Source organism: Sus scrofa, chromosome 13, assembly GCF_054392235.1.
Source record: "Sus scrofa isolate SSC_HxYL_T2T_F1_AM1 chromosome 13, Sscrofa_HxYL_maternal_Yorkshire_Landrace_v2.0, whole genome shotgun sequence".
Classification (NCBI taxonomy): Eukaryota; Metazoa; Chordata; class Mammalia; order Artiodactyla; family Suidae; genus Sus; species Sus scrofa.
This window is the reverse complement of record NC_139395.1, coordinates 168,303,668-168,327,478: the sequence shown is the minus strand read 5'-3', so window position 1 is coordinate 168,327,478 and position 23,811 is coordinate 168,303,668. Positions and strand designations below refer to the sequence as shown.

The 23,811-nt window shown below is 35.7% G+C and overlaps 1 protein-coding gene across 23 annotated transcripts in view; it reads right to left on the bottom strand.

Annotated features, from left to right (window-relative positions):
• Window positions 1-23,811, bottom strand: part of CBLB (Cbl proto-oncogene B) — a 308,592-nt gene that overhangs the window by 100,281 nt on the left and 184,500 nt on the right. For all 23 annotated transcript variants that reach the window (XR_014824886.1, XR_014824885.1, XR_014824884.1 and 20 more), the window contains 2 exons: window positions 21,329-21,475; window positions 4,900-5,056 (listed from right to left, as the gene is read on the bottom strand). Coding sequence is in view for 20 of the 23 variants with exons in the window: in XM_084991427.1 (XP_084847553.1) it covers window positions 4,900-5,056; window positions 21,329-21,475 (304 nt within the window). In the remaining 3 variants the exon portion in view is untranslated. The remainder of the gene's footprint in view (window positions 1-4,899; window positions 5,057-21,328; window positions 21,476-23,811) is intronic.

The window sequence follows — 23,811 nt, the reverse complement described above, 5'->3', positions numbered from 1 at the left end:
TCGCCCTGTATGTCTGTTTTGTACATTACTCTACATTTAGACATCTCACTTTACAGAAAAAACTCTATCACAGAACGTAAGTGACTTGGCCAATTCTACCCATTAACCATGAGAACAAGGAACGTGCCTGTCTTGCTTCCCAAGGTCATACCAGCACTGAAGCACAGTGTCAGAGATTACTGCTGGTGAAGAGCTCTTCAAATGAGCGATTTGCCTACAAGGCCTCCACACTTGGCTTATCCTTATACAAGGATAAAATCAGAAAAGGTTTATAGCTTAGAGGTGAGTTCTGTAAAAAAATCTTTTATGGAAATGTGTGTGCACACGCGCGTGCACGCACACACACACACACACAGTTTGTATCATTCTCTCTTTAATAGGATTAGCTGTCCCTCCAGTTACCATGGCAAGAGAAAAAAAGGCAGCCAGTGATAGACAACTTTGCTTGAGGGTGTGAATGAATCATCTCTCCATATCTTAAAGGCTGAGCTACATTTACCCCAAGGAACTGGCAGCATACTCCATCTGATGTGCCAGAATATTAACTCAAATCTTCTGTATAAAAGAAAAAAAAAAAAAGGTATTTTATGTTGCCAAGTGGAAGTGGCTCAAAGAGTCATTCTAGACATGGTTATTGGTGAAAGGCTCCTGCTTTTGTTTGTTTTGAGACTTGTTCCTTGTATTGTTAAGCAACTTGCAAATTTACGAAGCAGAATTCTTTAAGCATTATATCCCTTGAGATGAGGATAATAAGAGAAAGAATGATTTAGTGATGAAGAGTTTAACCTTTTCTGACATAACAAGACAAATCTTCAGGGTATTTCCCCATCACACTAAAATATCTAACTGAGTAAAAATGAGCTCTGGAGAACACTCTTAGGAGAGGTTTGTCTATGTTCTTAAAAAAAACATGTTTTTAATTTTCTTCTTAAGGCATGACTAAAAATTGCATAAACAATACTTGGAAGAATATAAGATTATCTTTAAAAAAACTGAGAAACAACTATTATAGTAAAACGAGTTTTGTTTTATTTCGTTTTGCTTCCTCATCTACAAAGGACAAGGATGAAAATAATATAATATTTGAGTCATCTTCATTAAAAATCCACAGAAATTAATGAAAGAATTGTTTTAAAAAATGCTAAACTTTATAGAGAGCCAACACACAGATCAAATACAAGTGGAAAAAAATGAAACTGGAGTTTTGAGCCAAATGCTGCAGTATTTAGCAACAGTTTCTTAGTACATAATCCAGAGGACCAGCCTCTAACTACAAAAATATTTATGTAATAGAAGGAGTTTGCGTTTTTCTTGAGAATGTAACCCACAGACAGAAACACGTGGTAGTTTTGTATTTTGTGTGTGTGCGCGCGTGCACATATGCGCGTGGGTGTTTAAAGTATTTTGCCAACTAATGGCTTAAAGAACACAAAACAAAGTGCTTTGGAGAAGGATGAATTTTGCAATCTGTTTTTTGGTGTGTTTTTTTGGCTATGCCCAGGGCATGGAGAAGTTCCCAGGCCAAGGACTGAACCTGCTCCACAGCAGTGATCAGAGCCACAGCAGTGACAACACCAGATTCTTAACCCACTGAGCCACCAGCAAACTCCACGATTTTTTAGATTATAGGAAATCTATTCTGACACCACAGCACAAAATTATTTGGAAATTCTCAAATGACCACAGACATTAATGAAGTGAATTAAGAAGACCAGTCCCTCCATTCTTTCAATGCCACCATGTTCAAGAATAGCCGCTTATCAACTTACAACAGGAGTGGGGCCTCAGCTGGTCTGCCTAGAAGCTCTCCTAATCCTCACTACAACATATGATTTTTTTCTCCCTATTCCATCAATGCTACATCTTCTATAGTCACTCGTATATTGCCCCAAATCATTCATTCCTTAGCCTGCCACCTACACATCCCATTTATTGCCCCTTTTCTCCACAACCAATTCTTCCCTAGTAGTAGGAAAATGGATGGAGAAGGGAGCAGCAGCCCCAGAGAGAGGGAAGAAGAAAGCAAAATCACTGGAGGACTTGAGCACTTGCTAATTCTAGAACCTCTGAACTATCTGGAAAGGAGAAAGAAGATTAAAGGCAGAGCAAGAAGAGGAAGGTAGCCATTGCAAGATCTTTCCAGTGATTCCTTGCGCTTGTTCAAGTTCTGACAAAATACCAAGATGAAGGAAGTGAGGAATAAAGGAAAACCAGCGTCCACTAGCATTCTTTTTTTTTTTTTTTTCTTTTTGGGCCGAGCCCACAACATATGGAAGTTCCCTGGCCAGGAAGTGAACCCTTCCACCACAAGGGAATCCTCTACCAGCTCTCTGACTTTCCTTTCCTAGGCAATTCTCAACTTCACACACACACACAGAGACACAGATACACACAACCAGTGTGTATGTGTGTGCATTTCTCAACTTCACCTCCTTACCTCCACTAATACCTTTTCAAACGCTTATGCTAGTTCTCTATATCAAACCCCCATCCTAAGGGTTTTGGTACCTTGCCTGCTTTCATATTCTACTCTGCTAAATACCCTAGTCCCAACAATTTAAAGCTAGTAGGAATCGCTGCCAATTAACCACTGATATGACAACTGCAACAAAATTTTTGTTTGTGCAGTTACGGTATCCATAAAGCTTATATTTTTCATATAGACTACACAATGAAAACAACAAAATAAATGTTACTCAATTTTTAGTTGGGTAAAAATAAAAGATCCACAAAGTGTAACTGAGTCACCATGCTGTACAGTAGAAAAAAATTGTGTTGGGGAAATAACAATAAAAAAATAAATAAATAAGTTAATACACCTACTTTCTGTGTACAGAACCAATTTTATTGTATTTTAAAGCACATATATGATTACAGACTAAGCATTTGAATAATAAAATGAGAAGAGGTGAAGACTCCCAGAAATACAGAGGGGCTAGTGAGAATTCTTTAGCAACTTCTGTAACTATGTGTTGTAAAAGGCACTAGGCATTCTTTGGTCCACTGGTGAGATTTTGGTTTTATGATCTAACACTTTTCACAGTAGCTCTACTTAAAAGATTCTTTTCCTCTCTCATCCTCATGAGCATAAATAAGATATATGTGCCTTAGAGTGTTAAGATTACTTGGGCTGTTTTAAGGCGAAATAGCCTAAGAAAATAGGTGCACATATTAAGTGGCTGTTCTGGTAAGCATTTAACCAACATTAAGTTACCCTCATACCTATGATATATAATTCTGAGGCACTCTACTATTTAACATCCTCACTAAAAAGTCATCCAGGCTCCCCACAAAAAATACATTCTTCCTAGAATAAACAGCTAGGCATTAAGCCTTTGAAAATGTATGAAAATAACCTTTGTTTTCTCCCTTCCGAAGAGGAAGAAGCCAAACACCTACTATTAGAATGTGTTTGTACCATGTTAAATAAATGAAGCATTTGTAAAATTATTAGAAACGTTTAAAGAAAGAAGAGGCTCCCTTATAAAATAATTGATACCAGGTAACACAACCTTCTTCTAAAATGCATCTTAAAATCATTAAAAAAGAAAAAAATCCACTGACAATGTACATATAGCAAGGGAATAATAATGAAACTACTGTAAACAATAGTACTGAAAATAACCAAAAGCACACGTTCTGCAGTTGATTACCTAATTTCTTATTCCATATGCCCAGCTAGAATTGTGATTATAAAGTTGTAATAAAGTAAAACGTATTCTATAAGTACTGTTGACAAGAGTTAATTTTCCTTCTGTTAATGGATTCTTTCATAAATTAAAAGTTAATCCCATGTAATCTTGTTCCTTACATAAATCAGTCACCCAGTCCCTGCAGGCTGGTACCAATCACAGAATCAAAATTGTTACAACACAAGAAACATGAAAACCACTACTATACTCTAACATTTGTTGAAAGCATGTTTCAAAAGAATAAATCTTATTGCAGACTAAAATAATTTTAAAAATGTGTCAGAATATAAACAACCCTGGTTTCTGATCAATGAACCTCACTTGCTATATAATTTATATCATTATGAGAATCATAAAGATTTTAGGTGGGATTCTCATTTTGTGAATACCTGAATCTCATAGATGATATGCAATTTAGCGGCAGAGGCAAATTTCAAGTCTTCATGTTTAGACTTGAGACATACAAAAGTACAGAATGATAGCACCCGGCTTCCATCACGTAATGATACCTGCTTCTGAATAGCTATGTGAAGACAATTATAAAAGGATGATTAAAAAACAAAAACAATAAACAAGACAAGAAGTTAATCTCAAACACCTTTGAGATTAGGGAAAAAAAAAACAGCAAAAAATCTAAATAACCCAAATGAGAGACTTAAGTTAATAATGTACTATTTTGATGGGATATTCTGGAACACCTGAAAATTGAAAATTACATTGATGAAAGTATTAACTGACAAGGAAAAATGATTGAAAGAGCAAAGCAAGCTGTAAGACAGAACACATCACAGTACTCTCCTACACTGAAGAGCATAAATCTGCTATTTTCAAATTTCTATTTCCCTTCTCACCTTAGGAACACAGGCGGCAAAAGGGAGAAGTTGGGATACAACCCCAGTAAATACCTACTTGTTAAAGGTGCATTCTATCAGTTACTGGGCTAAACTTCAAAGCAAAACTCTTTTACATCAGTTTTCTCAAAGCTAACAAGCAACCACCAAGGAAAAGCACCTGATACTCAGAGCACCTGATACTCCAAACTTAAATTCTAAATTTATATTAATGACAAAAAAATAATTAAAATTGCAGACTACCAAAAATGAGAGTATTTTTCATATATTTGTGCATATGCATGTGTGGAAAGAAAAACACACACACAGGTGAGGGAGGCGAGAGCCCAGGATGACTAAGCAAACAGAAGGCTTACCTGAAACAGCCTGGTAAAAATATCAAATTCAAAAACCGAAATGTAATCATTACAAGTTAAATCAATTGTTGATTTTAGAGCCATTGCTTCCAGGCCAGAGCTAATTTGATGGACCTCATGAAGGCACTGTCTGAATACTTTCCATGGTACGATAGTTCTGTGCAAGGAAGGAAAAAAAAAAAAAAGTAATTGAATCAAGTGCCATTGAAGACATACCTTCTACTGAAACAGCACAATCCAATCGTAACATTAATTGCATTTGTACTCAAGACAAACAGTTGAGAATACTGTTCATAATTCAGAACACATGTAATGGGTTTTGCTAACTGGATTATTTTCCATTTGCTAAGAATGTGACAAAAATGTAAACCAGTGTTTCTCTCAAACAGTCTTTGGCAATCAAGATATTTTTAAAAGTACTTCAGAAGAAGGTATTAAGGTAAATCCTATGTGTCTGACCTCTTCATCTGTGTGTACAAATGTGTGTACATATGAACCAAGTTAAATTCTTCCCCCCTACTTATTTTCTGAAAATAATCAAAAGATGATGGGTTCATGTAACAGTAAGAGTTCTGTGTTCACTGGATAAAAGAATAGTATGTATTCACTATTTCAAGAAATTTTAGGTGGAAAGTTATCAAGACATTTCTACTACCATTACTGAGATGTTCTATAGAGATGAAAAATCATTTTTATCTAACCTTTCAAATTAATGCAAAGAAAATTTTAATGATTTTAACCAAGTCTACTGGCTATCATATGGAAATTTATTTATTCAGTACTTACTCATTAATATTATTAAATATCTCATATCAACATTTTACTAGGTAAAGCACCTACATGGTTCAAACATTTAGAAAAGCATAGGATGGTATCCAGGGGATGGTCTCCCAACCCATCCCCTATCTGACTAGCTTCCAGCATTCACCCACCTCCTCCCCACCATGAAAATGAATAACACTCATTATTTGTCCCTTACTTTTCCTCCTTTTGGAATGTTAAATACCTATTCCTGATAGGTGGAAGAAAGCAATTAGTCACATTTTAAATTTTTCAAGCTGCACTTTTCATAATAGGACAGCATAAGAGCTATATATACCCTCTTATAAGAATGCAAATATTTAAATCTTAGGTTTTTCTTTACTAATATCTCTTGAGAAATAAGACTCAGGCAGAATGGACTAAACTGGCCCCACCCTACACCAATCCTTCCAGGAAAGCATCACCATAAACGTAAAACTTTCACATTCATTCCATAATTATCGACTGCAGTGGCTGTCAAACTTGAGTGTGCATCAGAATTATTGAAGGGCTTGTTAGCCCAGAAATCGCTGATCCTCAACCCAAGACCTTTTTATTCAGTGTGACTGGGGTGGGGCCTTGGAACCCACAGTTCTAACAAGTCCCCAAGTGATGCAGATGCTGCTGGGCTGGTGACATCCCTTGGAGAGTCACGGATCTACTGTAACTATTAATTGCTAAGGCTAGGAACTGCAGAAAAATATAATTCTGGAAATACAAGATACTATCTGTCCTTGATGAACACTCACTTTCAGGGCAGAGATAAGATCTGTAGTGCTAAAGAATCCAGCAGGGGTATCTAAGGAAGCACTGGAGAAATTCCAGAGAAGGAGTGGCCCGTGGCAAGATGAATAAATGAATGGTGAGACAGGCTTACAATACTATGTTTTATATATAAGAAAGTTTATGTTTGATACACCATTATAAGAAAAAAATTATGAGGCTGAATACATCAAAAGACTTTTCTCTATGTCTGAAAAAAACAGGAAACCACAGAGAACCGAAGAGAGACACCACATCAGAAGCCATTTAGAAGAAACACACGTCAGGCTCTGATTAAGGTTAACAAGATGCTGTTTTAAAATAACAATAAAAACTTGATAATATTAGAAGGCTATTGATTTATGGTGACATGTAAATATATAATTATGTACAGATTCATTAGCTACCTTGGAAGTAGTACCTAAGAAGCAGTTTTCTTTTCCAAATTAAGGTTTAAATATTCAACATATAAAAGGGACGTAAGATTCAAAGTAAAAACATTAAACAAAGAACTACTCATTTAAGAATGGTATGTCTTTTCTCCTTAGTATGAAAATGTTAAGAGAATTTTGTCTTATGTACACAGTATAAAAAGCAACTAGATTGGCCAGACACCTCTCAATATCTGCTACCATAAAAAAAAAAATTATCCTCATCCCAATATTTAAGGTGCATGCTGATCATAACTCTTTTGAATACTCAGTGATTTCCCAAAGTATTTTAAAAAAATGTACAAACTTCTAAAGTGGTAGTCTAACTTAGCACTTTGGAATGATAATTTACAAAGGGGCAAGCTATGTTAGCACAGTACTGGGTAAATCAGACCTTCCCCTAGTTCACTTGAGATAAATCTAATATCCAAACAAACATCCACCAGAACCTTAATTAAGGGTAGTAACAAGCACTAAAAACAAAGAGCATTATTGAGTTAACTTACTATATATAAAAATTTATACAACAGATACCCTTCCTTTCATCAGATGACCCAAATACCCACCATGGGAAGAAGGTGAGGGGGATGATAGGGAGGAGGGAGGGTTTCACAAGTGAAAAACAGAAATAGAGTACAATGATTTCTTTTTTTAAAAAAATGTTCTAAACTACTAGGGATCTAAATTTTTTTTCGAGTGGATTTCAAGTTGCCACCACATTCTTTCCTGAGGTTTGTGGTGGGAAGAGGGGAAAAGGCAGAGGATGACTGTTCACACCTTTACTGAAACTGTAGCAACACCTCAGAGTGGTGGTTTCTACCACCTCTTCCCCTAGAGATGAAGCTAGTAAGAGAACACATTAATGGCAAACTGTTTTACACACATGTAGAAACATCAGTGTGCTGGCAGAGACCTGGAAAAAAGGAAAGAGGCAAAGAAAGAAAAGGAATAAAACATAAAAGGGGCAACTAAGCTTCAAGCTCTCACAAATCCAGAAGTACTTTAATCTGTCCTTGCCACTTACCAATATATATCACTTTATTACAAGTTGAATTAACTTTAAAATCCAATGAAAGCACAAGTAGCCATCAATCCACAAAGAAATTAATAAAAAACCAATAATCACGTTATTTCTGGATCTCTAAACTTCCAAAAGGAGTAAAAATGAGAGCTGCCAGTTATTGATAACTTACCATCTGCCAATCACAAAAGTACTGAGTTTGTCACAGTAATAGCATGAGGCTGGTGATATATTTCTCCTCATAATAGAAACAGGAAAATTGGGGCTTAGAGAGGTTAAGTGATTTGCCCAAGAAAGACCTTATGTATGCCAGGTATTGTACCAGATTCAGAACAAAAATATAAACAAAGCCACAATCTAGTAAATGGAAAGATTTGTAAATAACTTATATTGTGCTGTGTGCTAAGGTTATCACAGAAGAAGATTTATGTGCTATGGGATTCCAATGGGATGGAGATCCTTGCAATTAGGAACTTCATCTTACTCATCTTTGCCCAAGACAGAATAGTATGCAACTAAAACTGCTATAATTAAACTATGTCTAGGGAAGGCAAGAGAATGTTTCATAGAAGAGGAACCTAGAAATCTGAGTGTACTACCACTAACCTACTAGATAGAAATGGTTTGATGACTTAAAAAAAACAGGATAGTCTATTCACACAGTGTTAGGAGAGATAACTTTATATACTTTAAAATCCCCTACCAGAGTGGCTTATTAAAGTTAAAAAGACAAATGATGTCATAAAATGTTGGGAAGGATACAGAACAACAGGAAACTTTAGGCACAGTAAAACTGATTAAATTGGCCAACTGTTTTGGAAAAAACTCTTTGGTGATCTACAAAAAGCTACCAAGGCTAGAACCAGGTATAAACTAGGAGAAAGAAATTCCACTCTGAGATACACATCCAACAGAAATGTATACATATGTAAAAAAAATGTACAAAAATGTTCATAGCAGCACTACTGATAATAATCCAAAGGAAGAAGAATCCAATGCCCAGTACCAACAGAATGAAGACGTAAACTTGCTCCAATGGAGCAAGAGGAATGAACAAGAACATGGATGAATTTTATAAACATAACAAAGAGTGAAAAAATCCCAGATTTTTTTAAAGAGTACAATTGTATGATTTCAACAATGTATGATTTTATGATATAAAGTTAGCATACTCTGGGCAGGCAATGTCAGCATGGGACTGGCTGAGGAGTTACGGGAAGAGGAATTCTGAACCACAATAATACATAATTACCTTATCTGGGTGGTGTTTACTTTATTAAAATTCCCCATCTTCCACATATAATGTGTACTTTTCTATATGCATATTAAACTTTAAAACTTTACATTAGAATTCTAAGATTAGGAGAATAAATCTGGAAATGGACAAAGCACCCGCCATTGTATAAACAAGAAAATTGTTTGCTGGTCTGGGGTTCTGTTGCTATGGTGCTGGTTTGGTAGTGATGGTAGTTGTTTAAATCCACTCTAGCTCAGGGATATAAAAATGTCATCTTGACTTCAAATACAACGAAAATGTGTTCTATCTATACTAACCCAGTCCAATTTTAATTTCATCTGAATTTTGGTCAGAAAATTCACCATGATTATCAAAGATATGTTCAGTGGCAGTACCTTTAAGCTGCTTTTGTTCAGAAGATAATAAAACATTCATAAGATATTTGATTTTTTTTTTTTTTTTTTTTTTTTTTTTTTTGCTTTTTAGGGTCTCAGTTGTTACATATGGAAGTTCCCAGGCTAACGGTCAAGTTGGAGCTATAGCTGCCAACCACAGCCATAGCAATGCAGGATCCAAGCTGCATCTGCAACCTACACCACAGCTCGTGGCAATGCCAGAGCCTTAACCCACTGAGCAAGGCCAGGGATCAAACACAAAACCTCATGGTTCCTAGTCAGATTCATTTCCGCTGTACCACAACGGGAACTCCCAAGATAATTGACATGTTTTGATTTTTATTATGGATGCAAAATATTCATTAACCCAACATTACTAAGTCTGTTGACATTTTGTATCTAGTTATTCCTTATGTCCAATCTTTTTTTGTAACAACTATTTAGTGGATATGAAAATAGATGCCTGGAGTTCCCGTCCTGGCTCAGTGGTTAACAAATCTGACTAGGAACCATGAGGTTGCAGGTTCTATCCCTGGCTTTGTTCAGTGGGTTGAAGATCTGGCGTTGCCGTGAGCTGTGGTGTAGGTCGCAGACGTGGCTCAGATCCTGCGTTGCTGTGGCTCTGGCTAGGCCGGCAGCTACAGCTCCGATTAGACCCCTAGCCTGGGAAACTCCATATGCTGTGGGAGCGGCCCAAGAAATGGCAAAAAGACAAAAAGAAAAAGAAAATAGATGCCTAATAAGCTATTACAGCTCTTGCTCTTCCATCACTAAAAGAAAAACAACCTTTTTCCAGCAACCTACAGAAAGAACATATCAAAACCACTCTGGTCAAATAGTCCCTTGCAACTCATCATAGATAGGATGGTAACCTGGGTTACCAAAGCTACTCACGATTAGATCAAATCACTCTTCCTCCTAAGTGTAAAATTCTTGACTTCCATACAGAAAGATGCAAGATGCCGAGTATTTGTGATAGATTTTTGTCAAAAAAGTTCATAATGATTTGTTTTGTCTATAGCATAAACGAGTATTACTTCTCTGTACAAGGAAAAGTATCATTCTCATTTTTACATTCTGAAACAGATTTAGAATCAAATATTTTTTTATGATTGCAGAAATGAGGAAATGGATTCTTTAGCATAATTCTTGATTTTCTCAATAAACTCATTCATGTGATAGATTTGATGCTTTCTAACATCTGGTCTCAACCTAACTTTCAAACATAATAAACAATAAATTTACTGTAACCAGGAAATTACCTTATACTTTATAATTAATTTACTAATTTATAATTTCATTTATTTTTCAGCCTTGAAAAGAACTTTTTTTTTTTTTGTCTTTTCTAGGGCCACACCTGCGGCATATGCAGGTTCCCAGGCTAGGGGTCTAATCAGAGCTACACCCACTGGCCTACGCCAGAGCCACAGCAACGCAGGATCTGAGCTGCGTCTGCAACCTACACCATGGCTCACGGCAATGCCAGATCCTTAACCCACTGAGAGAGGCCAGGGATCGAACCCGCAACCTCATGGTGCCTAATCAGATTCGTTAACCACTGAGCCACGACAGGAACTCCTGAAAAGAAACTTTATTGGAGGAAAGGAATGGGAAGAGAAACTGCAAATATAATCCATAAAAATATATCAAAATTCTATTTAAAAATTTCCCATTTAATAGCCATCGAACATAGAAAAATAGATTCTGGTTTGAAACAATATTGGCTCTTTTTAATGCACAACTGTTCTTTAGGATATTTGCTGTGAAAGTTCAATGATACTTGGTAGGTTCATAAAACACACAAGATAGCAAGATGCCTCTGATCTACCAAGCTCAGATGCAACAAAATTAGGAAATTATATACCCTAAAATTAGAGAGTCCTGCCACAGACCTTCTGTTTAGCATTATAAGCCTAGTCTGGTCCTATAAATAAAGCCTATAATAAAACAAAATTCCTCATAAACCTCTCTACATAGGTCAGTTACATTAACAAGCAATGAGTGAAGCCCTGCTAGGTATGAATAAATCAAGGCCAAAAATATACAATTTCTAATAACACTTTTAATCCTCATAAGAAAAACTATATACATATTATTGTTCATAAGTAGATACCCCTCAAATTTCTACTATCAAGAGAAACTACTGATGACTACAGGTTAACGAGTGAAAAACAAAGCTACAGAGAAAAACAATTATTGTTTCCTACCAATATCAACATTCAGAATAAGGAAAATAGGAAGATGAATCACCAGCAGTCTATTAATGAAAAATAAATACTAAATATTAATTTTATAAAACTTCATTTACTTTGCCTTTAAGTCACAGTTTCTCCACCAGAAGAATCTGATTCTATAAAACTGTAAGAGTCCGAGATTCTATCCTATTTGCAAGCTAACAAGTTAGCCTGTCTCAGTTGTAGGGATGTTGGCGGAAGATACAGGATCTGTAGGTCAAAGAGTCAGAGCCAAAGGACTTTGTTACTCACAGGAAGCAGTGGTCAGAGTATCAGCATTTTCTTGCACCCTGAGCTCTGATTCCCATAGGAAAATGCAAAGAGAACTAAGTGACACGTATACACACAATGACTTCTGCAACTGGAGAAGAACCTAGGACTCAGGGAGCCCAAATACCGTATAATGGTTAGTAAGTATACCTGTCCCTGGATCTGCAGAGAAATACCAATCTTTACATTACAAAGTTGTAAGCAAGCACGCTCTCTGCTCCAGAAGGAGAAACTGCCTCTCCACCAACCAAGATAGAAACGCCCCACAGAGAAGGGAACAAATGGGTAGAGGGATGAAGAACCAGGACCTTTTTGATTCCAGGGGCACCTTATTAAATACTTTATGAAAACAATGTTTTTTATGAATACAAAATAAGAATTTCTGAGAATGGGAATAAAGGGCTTCAAAACTTTTAATTAAATCAAACTGATCAGTTTGGCCAGAACTAAGAAATGGAGAAAATGTGAAATCTACTTCAAAACAAAACAAAACAGGGCCCTGAATAAGAGAACTTTTAAAATGATGGTTTAGAAACACAATTGCTGCAAATTTTAGTGATTGGTTTAATATTCCAAATTACTCAAAAAACAATGGTCTTAGCAAATGGCATGAGTGAATTTTCCTTAATTGGCAAAACAGACAAAAACAATAAAATGAAACCAAAAACAAATTACTTGTGAAGATGGGACAAGTAAAAATAAGAAGCCAAAATCTTGATACAAACAGGTTAAACTTTAGAAGACAAGGGTAGAATTTTATCTTATCATTAAGGAGTTTAGAAACTTCAAAATAGAAAGAGGTATTTTCAGACTCTACGTCCTAGGGTGGCTGGTGGTAACCCACCAGCAGTCTTGGCAGAAAGTCAGACACATTAATTTACCTACTCAGTGCACAGAAAAACCCCATGTACCTACTATTCAGTGCACACCAAAAACGCAACACATCTACTCAGTGCAACACGGGGGAACCTACCCTAGCTATAAAGGAGACTTGCAGAATGTTAAAAAAAAAAAAAAGAGAGAGAGAGAGAGAGAATAAGTGAAGTTATAAATGCCTTGTTGTTACCACATCTGATGAAAACTTTTCCATCTGTATCAACTTGATCTTTCAGTACCATCATCTGCTTCATCTCCCTCTTTGTTTAAATGCTACTTCCTTTGGCATCTATAATAAGACACTCCCCAGGTTTTATGTCTACTTCCCTGGTAATGCCTCCATTTCCTTATATATCCTCTGTGCATCCATCATTCATAAGAATTCTTTAAGAATCTGTCCTCTTCATTCTCCCTGCACATTCTGCATGATCTCCCTCATCAGTTAGTCTGGCAGTTTCACAAATTCAGATATCTGAACACCAAGAAGATAATACATATGAATGAAGACGTCCAGGTAAGGACTGCAAGGAACTGGGGGGAGGAGGGCCCCTCTACACTGGGCAGCTGTCATCCAAGTCCAGCCGATTGCTTCCCTGTCAGAGTTCAGATCCTATTTTGTCATCACTCCCAATTTCTCAATGAAATTCAATACAACATTTTTCATAAGGGCAATAATTTTTTAAAGTAACCAATTAAATTTTAAATGTAAACACTGCCTGAGGCCAAGGAAAACATTCTACAGGCTGTCAATCTGCAAACTCATAAATGTTCTGTCTATCCTAAAATCTCTGTCTCTATTTCTATATTCTTTCCCTCAAGGTTGTATATCTCGCCTACTAATAGATATCACCACATGGATTTAACTAGACTCACAAAACTGAACATATGCCAAACTGAATTTATGTGGTTTCCCAATCTCTTCTTCCTATTTTACCTGTCTCAGTAAATAGTATCTAGTTTTCAAATGAGAAATTGAGACATCACATTTGACTCATTTCTTGTACCTCATATATCTTAATAATCAAGTACAGTTAATTTTATTTTCATATCATTCTAAAGTTCATGCACTTCTTTTATTATTATTATATTATCATTATCATCAATAACATCATCATCACCTAGTTTTTCACAACAGCTTCCTATCTATCTCTCTCCTATTTCATCAGTTTCTCAAGTGTGAAATGGAATGCAGGCATGAGAGGGGAGGGCAGTCATAGACCCCAGAGGGTATACAAGATGATTAAGATGAGAAGGAAATACTGAAATTCTACTTGCATTTTCATGTAATTTAAAAAATTTGTATTATGTACCCTTTATCTTGTATATGAGAATATACAATATTTATATAGTAATACATATTTTTATACATATGTATGTACGTAGATGATATAAATAAATAAATTGATAATTATATGCTCAAAAAGTAGCTAGTAATAAGGTAGTAATAAGGAATACAATCGAATGGGTGTGTAAACCACCACTCAAATTCATTATCCACACTTTAGCAAGAGTGGCCCACCTAAAATCCAGGTGTGGCCACTTTCTACTTAAAAGCCATCTATGGGCTCCCACTGTTCTCAGGGCTCCAAAGAACAGAGTTTTAAAAGTGCAGCTCTGCACGTGGAAAAGCAAACTCCAAATGGGCATAAATGGGCAGAGCTTTCAAAACATAGTCCAAGAGAGAGAATAACAACTTTAAGTATTTTTGTCCTTGAGGCAGGTGAATTCCTGTAGTGGATCATAACCCACCACCCCACACTTGGATTCCATGTTCACCAAAGAATGTTCTGGATACAATATGGCTCCACATATAATTTATCTACATCCTCATCTGCCTGTCAGTAGCATTAATTTTTGTAAATTAGTAAACCAACTACAATGGAAAAAATAAAAATCATTAAATTTTGAAAAAAATAAAAGGAATACTACAAAAATGTTGTAAGTTAATAAAACCACTATTCTAGATTAGAGATCAGTTTGAAAACTTAGTAAAATTGTGCCCATTTTTTAAATACACCATGATTCTAAGAAAATCAGGTTTCAAGGTTGAGAACCAGAACCTAATCCATGGTGATTTCACTGAGGTAAATATCACTTGCTGAGGAGTTCACAGTGACGAAAAGAAGGAAAAAGAAAACAAGAACAACAAAAATCCTTCTTTGGAAAGAGAGTAGACAGCACAAGAACACTGTCCCACACACAGCACTCTCCCCTGCCCAGCCTGTTGTTCTTATTAACACACGTGTAACCCATGCAAAACACCAGCTCCTCCATGGGGACCGAGCGCTCTTCTCACAGCTCTAGTAAATAATTCACTTACTATTTGTGACATTCCTTAAGCACATCTGTAATGGGACAGACCTGATTTTAAATATTTATCGTCTTTGTATATATTGTCTTCCTGAAACTGAATACATAATGCTTAAAAGTATAAAATTATAATTCTACATCTTATTTGCTTTTTCTACTCAGAACCTTGCTACAATGTATTGAACAAAACAGTCCTGTCATTTTATTTTCCTTTTTAATACTAAAGATACTTTGCTTTTCTCTAACAGCCAATAATAGGAATTGACTAAATGACAGAAACATTAAATAGCAATTTTTTTGAGTTCTAGTTCAGGTCTTTTTTTTTTTCTTTCTTCCTCTCTAGAGCTCCAGCTGTACATTTTCCTTATAAAAGTCCTTCATTTCTATCATGCGTCCCCTCTTTTAATTAAATATGACTAAATTGCCTTTGATTAAAGAGAAAACTAATTTAGTTAATATGCTAAAATAAAATGTTTCTTACTCACTGAAAAAGTAAAGAAACCACTGTCCTTTGTTTTTTATTAAAAGTGAAAAGAAAACACAGGAAACCAATAAAGGTCCCTACCACTTCCCCAGGAAATCAAAGATAGATATAATGAACTGAATTCTAAATAGATTTCTTTTTTTCCATGGTCAGAAGGATTATTTCTTATATTCTACCCCACTTTTACATAGACATATACTCAATTTTAGAAAACTTTTATTAACTTTTTCTGGATTTGCTTTCAGATTTCTAGGGACCATGGAACCTCTATCATGTGAAGTTGAATATTAATTATATCATTTGTAGAATTAAAAATAAACATATTCATGGGGCTTTGTGCAAGATTAATGGTTCAAATTGGTTAATTATTCCACAATATAGAGCACTTACTATGTGCCAGACACTGACTGTCCCACCTGCCTTACAGGTAGATTTAGCTCTTTTAACTTTCATAGCAACCCTACATAGTAGGTATTTTTGTCAATATCATCTACATTTTATAGATGCATGGAAAAACTAAGGAGCTTGCCTGAAGGCACCAAGCTAATAAATGCTGAACTTGAACATAGATGAGCTGCCTGAGGGTCTGCACTAGGCATGCTGCCTCCCCATCAGGTGAGCAAGCAAATTCTGTCCTCCCATCCACCTCCCACATGCACTTGTTCACCTAGGCCTCTATTCCTAGAGCCATTTGCAAGAAATAAACAACAGTGCCTGAAAATCTCCAAATCAGACATTGGGCTGATCTGCCTTGGGAAACACAGACTGATTCCATAAGCCTGATTTCCTGGGGCCTACCATAATAGGAAAGGTAACTAGATGAACAACTTAACAAACAAATGAAAAAATAATAAATACAGAGGATGGCCTAGAGTTTATGGGAGGTTAAGAACCAAAGGATCTAGTATAATAACAAGGGACAGAATCATGAGCAAGATGAACTTTGAGAAATTAGTGAGAACTTTCATGCCAGAGATAAAAATCTCCAAATGAAAGAACAATGTGGTGAAGAGATAGAAGCTTGCAATGGTTGAAGTGTCAGGAAAGAGTCAAATAATCCCATCTGACCGAAGAACAGAACATGAGTAAAGGCAGAGAGGATGAAAATGGTGGGAAAATATACCAGGAACTCTACCAATAATTACTAAGTGTCTCTTATGTATACAGTACCCAAAGAACTCATTCAAAAGCCATCTAAAGAACACTGTTTATACTGAAAATGGAGCTAGTCTATGTGAAAGCCCTGGACACAGAGTTTGTCATATAATAACTAATAAATGTACCTGTTTTTACTTATTTTTGGATAAAAAGTCAATAAGGAGCTTCATATTTCAGCAGGAAAGACCCACATAATAAATATAATAATATAAACACATCCAAAATACAACAGAAACAAAACAAGGGATAATTAAAGTTGAACATGTGCATTAGTAAGCACAACCCAGAAAAGGGGACTTCCTGAACCAGACTTGAAGAAGGTGTGAAAATTCTGGAATTGTAGAAAAGAAAGAAGAAGGAAGGGGAGCATTCCAGGGAAAACTGTAGGAACTGATGGAAAAAAAATAAATTTGTACATAAAAAAGTTACTGAAAATTTTGAGCAGACAATAGATATCCATACACCTATCACCCACCCATTCATCCATTCATCCAACTAGTCATCTAGTCTGCTAATACTTATTAGTGTTTATACATTCCAAGAAACGTGCCAGGCTCAGAAAAGTAAAAAATAAAGGAAGCTTTCTGGTCTATAAGGAAATGCAAACATGTTAGCAATTTGCTACAGTCTAGTGAGTTCAGGCACCTGGAAGAACAGAACAAGCATGTGCACCTTAGACTAAGGTCATCAAGGAAAGCTTCCAAAGTGATAACACTGGTAAAATGTGGGTAACTGGTTTCCCAAGTGGTGGGTGCAGTTTAGGGAAACAGACGCACTGAGGCGGGGGGGGGGGGGGAAACAAAGCATCCTAGGAAATAAGTACAGAGTTGAGTAGGTTGTTTCTTTGAGGATGAATTGAATATAGAGATGAGGCTAGAGAAAATAATTCCTAAAGTGTGTCATGTAGTGGGATTTTAGACTTTAAGCCAGAATCAGTAGTGATTCAGTGAAGTTTCTCAGGAGAAAAAAAAAAAAAAAAAAAAAAAAAAATCAATAGCTCTGCTTCTTGGAGCTCACTCATCTCACTAAGAAAAACAATGGGACAGGTTGTTAATGATGTTAGGGAGACCACACAGGAAGCTGTTGCAATAGTCCAAGGGAAGAATTTGAACTTGAATGTGAAATTAAAGAATCGAACTTAAAGTAAAGGAAGGATGGGGAGAAGAGGCATACTAGGATTCAGGAGTTAGAATCCATGGTTCTGCTGAGTAATAATTTGGTTAGAAACAAATCTAAATCTCAATGTCAAGAAGTGCTTAGCATGAGTACTCTAGAAACAGCTACCTGACTTGCTTATTAAAAAAATAACTGTCACCCAGAGTCTAAGCACATTCATGGGACTTTTGTTTTAACATCTAGTAAAACATTTTTTGAGCCTCATGCTTAGAGTTTCCAGATTATAAACTACTAATCCAGAGGGTGAAGGTTCAGTTTGGTATTGGTCTCATTGGGCAGAATTTACTTAGACACATTTATTCAATAATGCCACTCCTCTTTTCCTCCATATTTCTACTATCTCCTGGTCAACAGACTAAGAAAGCAAAAGCAGAAATCAACTATTAAAGCGTTCAGTAACTCTGCATAAAAACCTAACAACTGCAGCAATTCCCAACCAGTTTACCCTGATAACATGACGCATTACTGATCCCCTGGAGACTGCAGCCAGGCAGAACCTCTTGGCAGTTGGGCTTGGTTCTTGAGCAGAGATTTGGCTATGTAATGACTTCAAAAAGGTTGAGAGGCACAGAAATGAGGCATTAGGCACATTACACCTAAAGATTTTTGTCTGCTGCCTGTTTTTTTTAGGCCTTAATCCTAAAATTGCCTTTAGGAGTTTGAACAATAACTTTTTCCAAATTTTAACTCAATCCTCATATTTTATTCTTGCTTACAGTTCCTTTTGGATAAAAAGTCACAATAATTGTCCTTAAGTTAAAAGAGGTTCTATAAAAATCATAATCTGTTTGGCTGTTTTCAGAACTAACCTCTCAATGCTTTGGTTTTTAGAAATAACACTGCTTTCAAGTTTAAAGGCACTGGTTAGGTCAAACCAAAGCATTCTCCATGGCCTCAATATCTAGTGAGATAAATAACAGGAATACTTCTGTATGAGAACTAAGTTGTGCAAAAATGCAAACTAGTATTAGAGTATAGGGAAAATGAAAGGATTCGACCTTATAAGAGGATGCATCATTCATTCACCCATTTAATCAATAAAATATTGTGGAACTATAAGGTGAAAACCCACAGAGACTATAAACATGGTTTCTCCAATGATCTAATAAAAGAACCACTCACTTTGATGACTACAAAAATATGTCTAAGTTCCAGGAGGAGCTTTAAATTTGGCTCTCATTCCCAAAATAAAAATCTTAAAAGACAAATTAAGAAGCTTTCTCAAGCAAGCGAAGACAGGAGACAAAGGTACAAGGGTTTGGGAGGTAGGGAGAGTATTTAATTGGCATTTCAAGAATCCCACATTCGATTCAGTAGTGACTTCACACATGTAGCAACCGGACAGAACTTTTAGCCCCTTGATGTCTGTGGTTATAAATAGAGGGAAGTAAAGATGTCTTAAATACATCATTCTCTGTGGCTTGAGGTGCCAGCAAAACAAACTTCTCTCTTAAAAAAAAAAAAAATGTGTGAGCAATCTTTCCATTTTTACTGACCTTTTAACAAGCAAACAATTTGATAACTGACCTGCATTTTCAGTTTTCAAAAACAAATACCACAAGCAATTTGTCTGATAGGTTTTCCTAAAATTTTAAAATGGTTTATTTTGAAGGTTACTAGCTGTTTGCATTGCTCAGAGTACTAATATATGAAATATCAGGAAATCCTCAGTTCTTACTCCCAGAACTCTGTAGTCCCTTTCTGCTTTCTACTCTTCACATATATTTAAGTAGTATGCTCTTGGCTGTTAGTCTAATTCAGATGAGGATGAAACTTTTCTTTTTTTTAAGTACTCATTCGAGAATGGATACAGGAGCATTACAAATAGCTAGATCTCTGGAACATAGAAGGTCCCTGTTAATGGCAATAATAGTATTTCCTCCTTTAGTGCCTAAAATAATTCAGAATACATTTTCTTTAAAAAGGAGGAAAAGGTTTCAATATTTTTGAAATAAAAAATTATGTATCCAATAAAATGTGCACTGTTCTATGTAAGTATATCCTAACCATGTAGTAGCTATAGATAAACACAGCACTTCATTAAAAAAAGGGGGGGGAGCTAACATTACAATTAATTCATCAGCATCTGAAGACAAAGACCATCGAAAGTGTATGCCAACACTGCATGTCTTATTTCATCAGCTAATGCATAAATACAGAATTTAACTACAGGATGACAACAATGATCTGTGTATATGATCATTCTTTTTCCTTAATACTTAGCCAGGGTTCTGCCTACAGTCAAGGACATTCTGAGGGAGCTCTTATATAAAAAAGGGGACCCTTAGAAGGTTACTGAAGAAACCATTTGCCTCGTGATGTTCAATTCTTGGTCATCTTACTGAGAGAGTTCTGATCAAAGTTTTTCAAATCTTATTTAAGTTGTGTAGGTTTCAGATATTTAATGTCTATTATTTACCAAGCTCACCTGGAGAAGAGGAGGTACCTGAAGGAAAACATCTTTAACTATTTTCTGAGATCATTCAACTTTGTGATACCATTATCCCCATTTTTATGTCTTGTTCACACATGTATACCTTCTGTGCAGTTACACAAAGAAAACCTGAACCCCAATGCTAAGGCCTTTTCCCACTTCAATTTCAGATCTTAGTCAAGCTTACTTACATTCTACCTCCTCTCAGAAGCAGTCTCCAATGCCTGCAATCCTGAGCAACTGTTTCCTTCTCTGAAGTGTCAGAATAATCTATTTATGGCTTTTTTTATATTATGTTAAATTTAAATTAAATTTATGCCATGAATTTATTTATGCCTTTTATTTTGTATATGTGTTTTATGTGTGCACTAAGTTAGAAAAACTTACTACCTTCTCATATATACTCTACCATACATACCTCTTTGAGCAAACTATTTAACTCACTGAGTGCTCATCAAATAAATAAATGTCATATAACTAATATTTACTTGGTAATAACAAAATTGTGCAGTTATTGCGGTCTACTTTTGGTGGCTAAACAGAAAAAGTAGCAAGCAAAACACTTATTAAAAACCCCTAAAGTGTGGGAGTTCCCTGGTGACTCAGCAGGTTAAGGATCCGTGCTGTAATTGCTGTGGCTTGGGTTACAGCTGTGGCGCCAGTTAGATCCTGGTCCAGGAACTTCCCCATGCCATGGGAGCGGAAGGGGGGGGAGAAGAAAAGATAAACAACATTGAAGTCTAATTCTCAAAATACTCAGGTAAAATCTAACCATATGGGACTGAAGGTAGGTCTAAGTCATTCTTCAAAGATCCAAATGGTAAAATGATTTGTACTTACTTGTCTCCAAAAAACTTTCTCCAGAATTCAGCAGCATCTGCTTTCGTGATACGAAAGTTATCTCCCTGGAATTGCCCATTGGGAAAGATCGCTTTGATTTCTGCCAGCATGTGGCTGAAGATAAGGGATAGTTTTGTGAGATTTCGTCTGTAGACACAAGGGGAGAGAGAAAAAGGAAAAAATAAATATATAGGCATTTAAGTTTTAATGGAGATATATACACACACACACACATATATATATATATATATATACATATACATATATAGTGAAAAATGAACTTATGTACAGGATCAACCTAGGTCAACTCAATAAAGCCCTTAAAGACAATGTTCATAAAAATATTAAATCCCTAAGAGGGTTTCTATTAGTCATCCATGTATTCATTTAAAATAAACATAAACAAGATAAATTACATGGGTTTTAACGCGAGAGATGGACACTTTAAAAACTCAAAATATAAATGCTAAACAACAGAGCAACTATTTCTACACGAGAGAATAAGGAAAGGTGTCATCAGAGGAGAATCTAGGAAGATAAAAACAGGTGTTTGACAGACTAATTGAGAGGAGGGGATGGAAGGGAGGGAAGAAGGGATTTCAGACAGCAGGTATAGCATGTAGAGAAGCACAGAGGTATGTAAGAGAAATATTTGGATATTATCTGAGGTTAAAATGGCTAGAGAAGAGCAGAAGGTGAGTGGAGGAAATGGCATTAGACAAGAAGAAAAAGTCTGGGATATGACAAAGAGGCAACTGAAAAAATAAATGCAATTTTTTGTCAAATACACTTGCCATTTCTATCACAATCGAGATAGAAATGGCAAGTGTATGATACATCACTTGATAGATAAGATGATAGGTCTGATAGGTGCATATTTTAGAAGCTCCCTGCTAATTCTAACATAGTCCCTAAAAAGCTTCTGTAATAAGGAATGGGGAACCAAATTGGATTTAAAACAACATTAAGGAAATGATCGAATCTGTTTTAGAAAGAAAAAGTGATGGTAATATGAAAAAATGATTTGGAATGAGGGAAATATAGGTGTTGTCTCTATTCTATTTTCCATGTTAAGTTCTGGGGATTCTGACAAGACTTAAAACATGCTTCAAAACATAACTGATATTTTAAAATAATAGTTATCATCTGCGTTCCTTCTTAGCTTTTCATAAGTTTACAACATTATGTTAAACAGCCCCACACTATTAGTGCTACATAGTAAGGAAGCAATTAAAAGATAAAATTCCACAGAACTTTTCCATTTTGAGCTCATCTTGCCTCTTTATATTCCTGCTTACTCAGAAGCACCAGAACAAAACAGGTACATATATATCTTTTCATTTTGAAGCTTCAGGTGCTTTCATGTATGTGTTGAGGGGTCAGGGATGGGGGTGGTGAGGAGGCAATTTCCCTACCACTCAAGTAAATAGAGAGGAAAAATAAGGAAAGCCATCGATTCTGCAATGAATACAACATCATACAATGTTTCAGCAGGACTCTGACATTGAAAGTTGTGGGTTTTGCCTCATTTTTACTCATGTACCTATGTTTAATGATGCTCAAATAACAAGCAAAAAAAAAAAAATGTTAGGTACCAAAGAGATCATGTATTATGCACCTCTCAGTAAAGTTAATGAAAAGGAAACATGTAACTTCCTACATAAAATGAATACAGAATAAATGAAGGTACTTGTAATATAAAGTGGAAAAAGTAGAAATGAAGAGAAAGCAATAAAGTATAAAGTCATCTACATTTCAAAAAATTCATCTCTCTTAGATAACCAAAGTCTCAATTTCCCTAATCTTTTTTCGTCTACAAGATTTCTGAAAAAGAGGGGACAGAACTTAGGCCTTATTTCAGTGCTTGACTGACAACAACAAACAATCTGCAAAATCAGTATGGTTATGCAAAACGTTTCATCATTTTCTTACATTCAGCCACACTTCCTCACAACTCAGCCTAATTCAAAGGTAAACCTTCTTTCATTAGCTGAATCTTTGATCTTCTCATTTATGTCAACACATCCTCATTCAGATGACGGTAGATACAAGAAATTCAGTCTTAGGAAATGAAAAGTGAACTGATGAACTATATCAAAGGAAAGAATTGTGGCCAATACAAACTGCAACTGACTTTCGAAATTTGAGTTTAAGGAAAAACATAAAGTCACTTCAGAAAATCTGCAACAAATTTATTTCTGTAATTGGGCAAAAGAGTTAATTTTCCATCAAACTTCATGATACATACAGAAGAAAAAAGAAAAATCAAGATGGCTGTGATTAGGGTAAACCAACTGTTTCTTATTTTCTGAATTGGTTGCTCTCCACCCCCTTGTTTCTTTGTTCTTTAATCATATCCAAATGTTTTTCATTTTTATTTGTTAGATTTAAAGCCTGAAGCACAATACCAGTGATTACCCATCTTGGATATTTGATTGACTGGCTATGTAGGCACTAGACTTTAAAAAGGAAAGAGTAACACT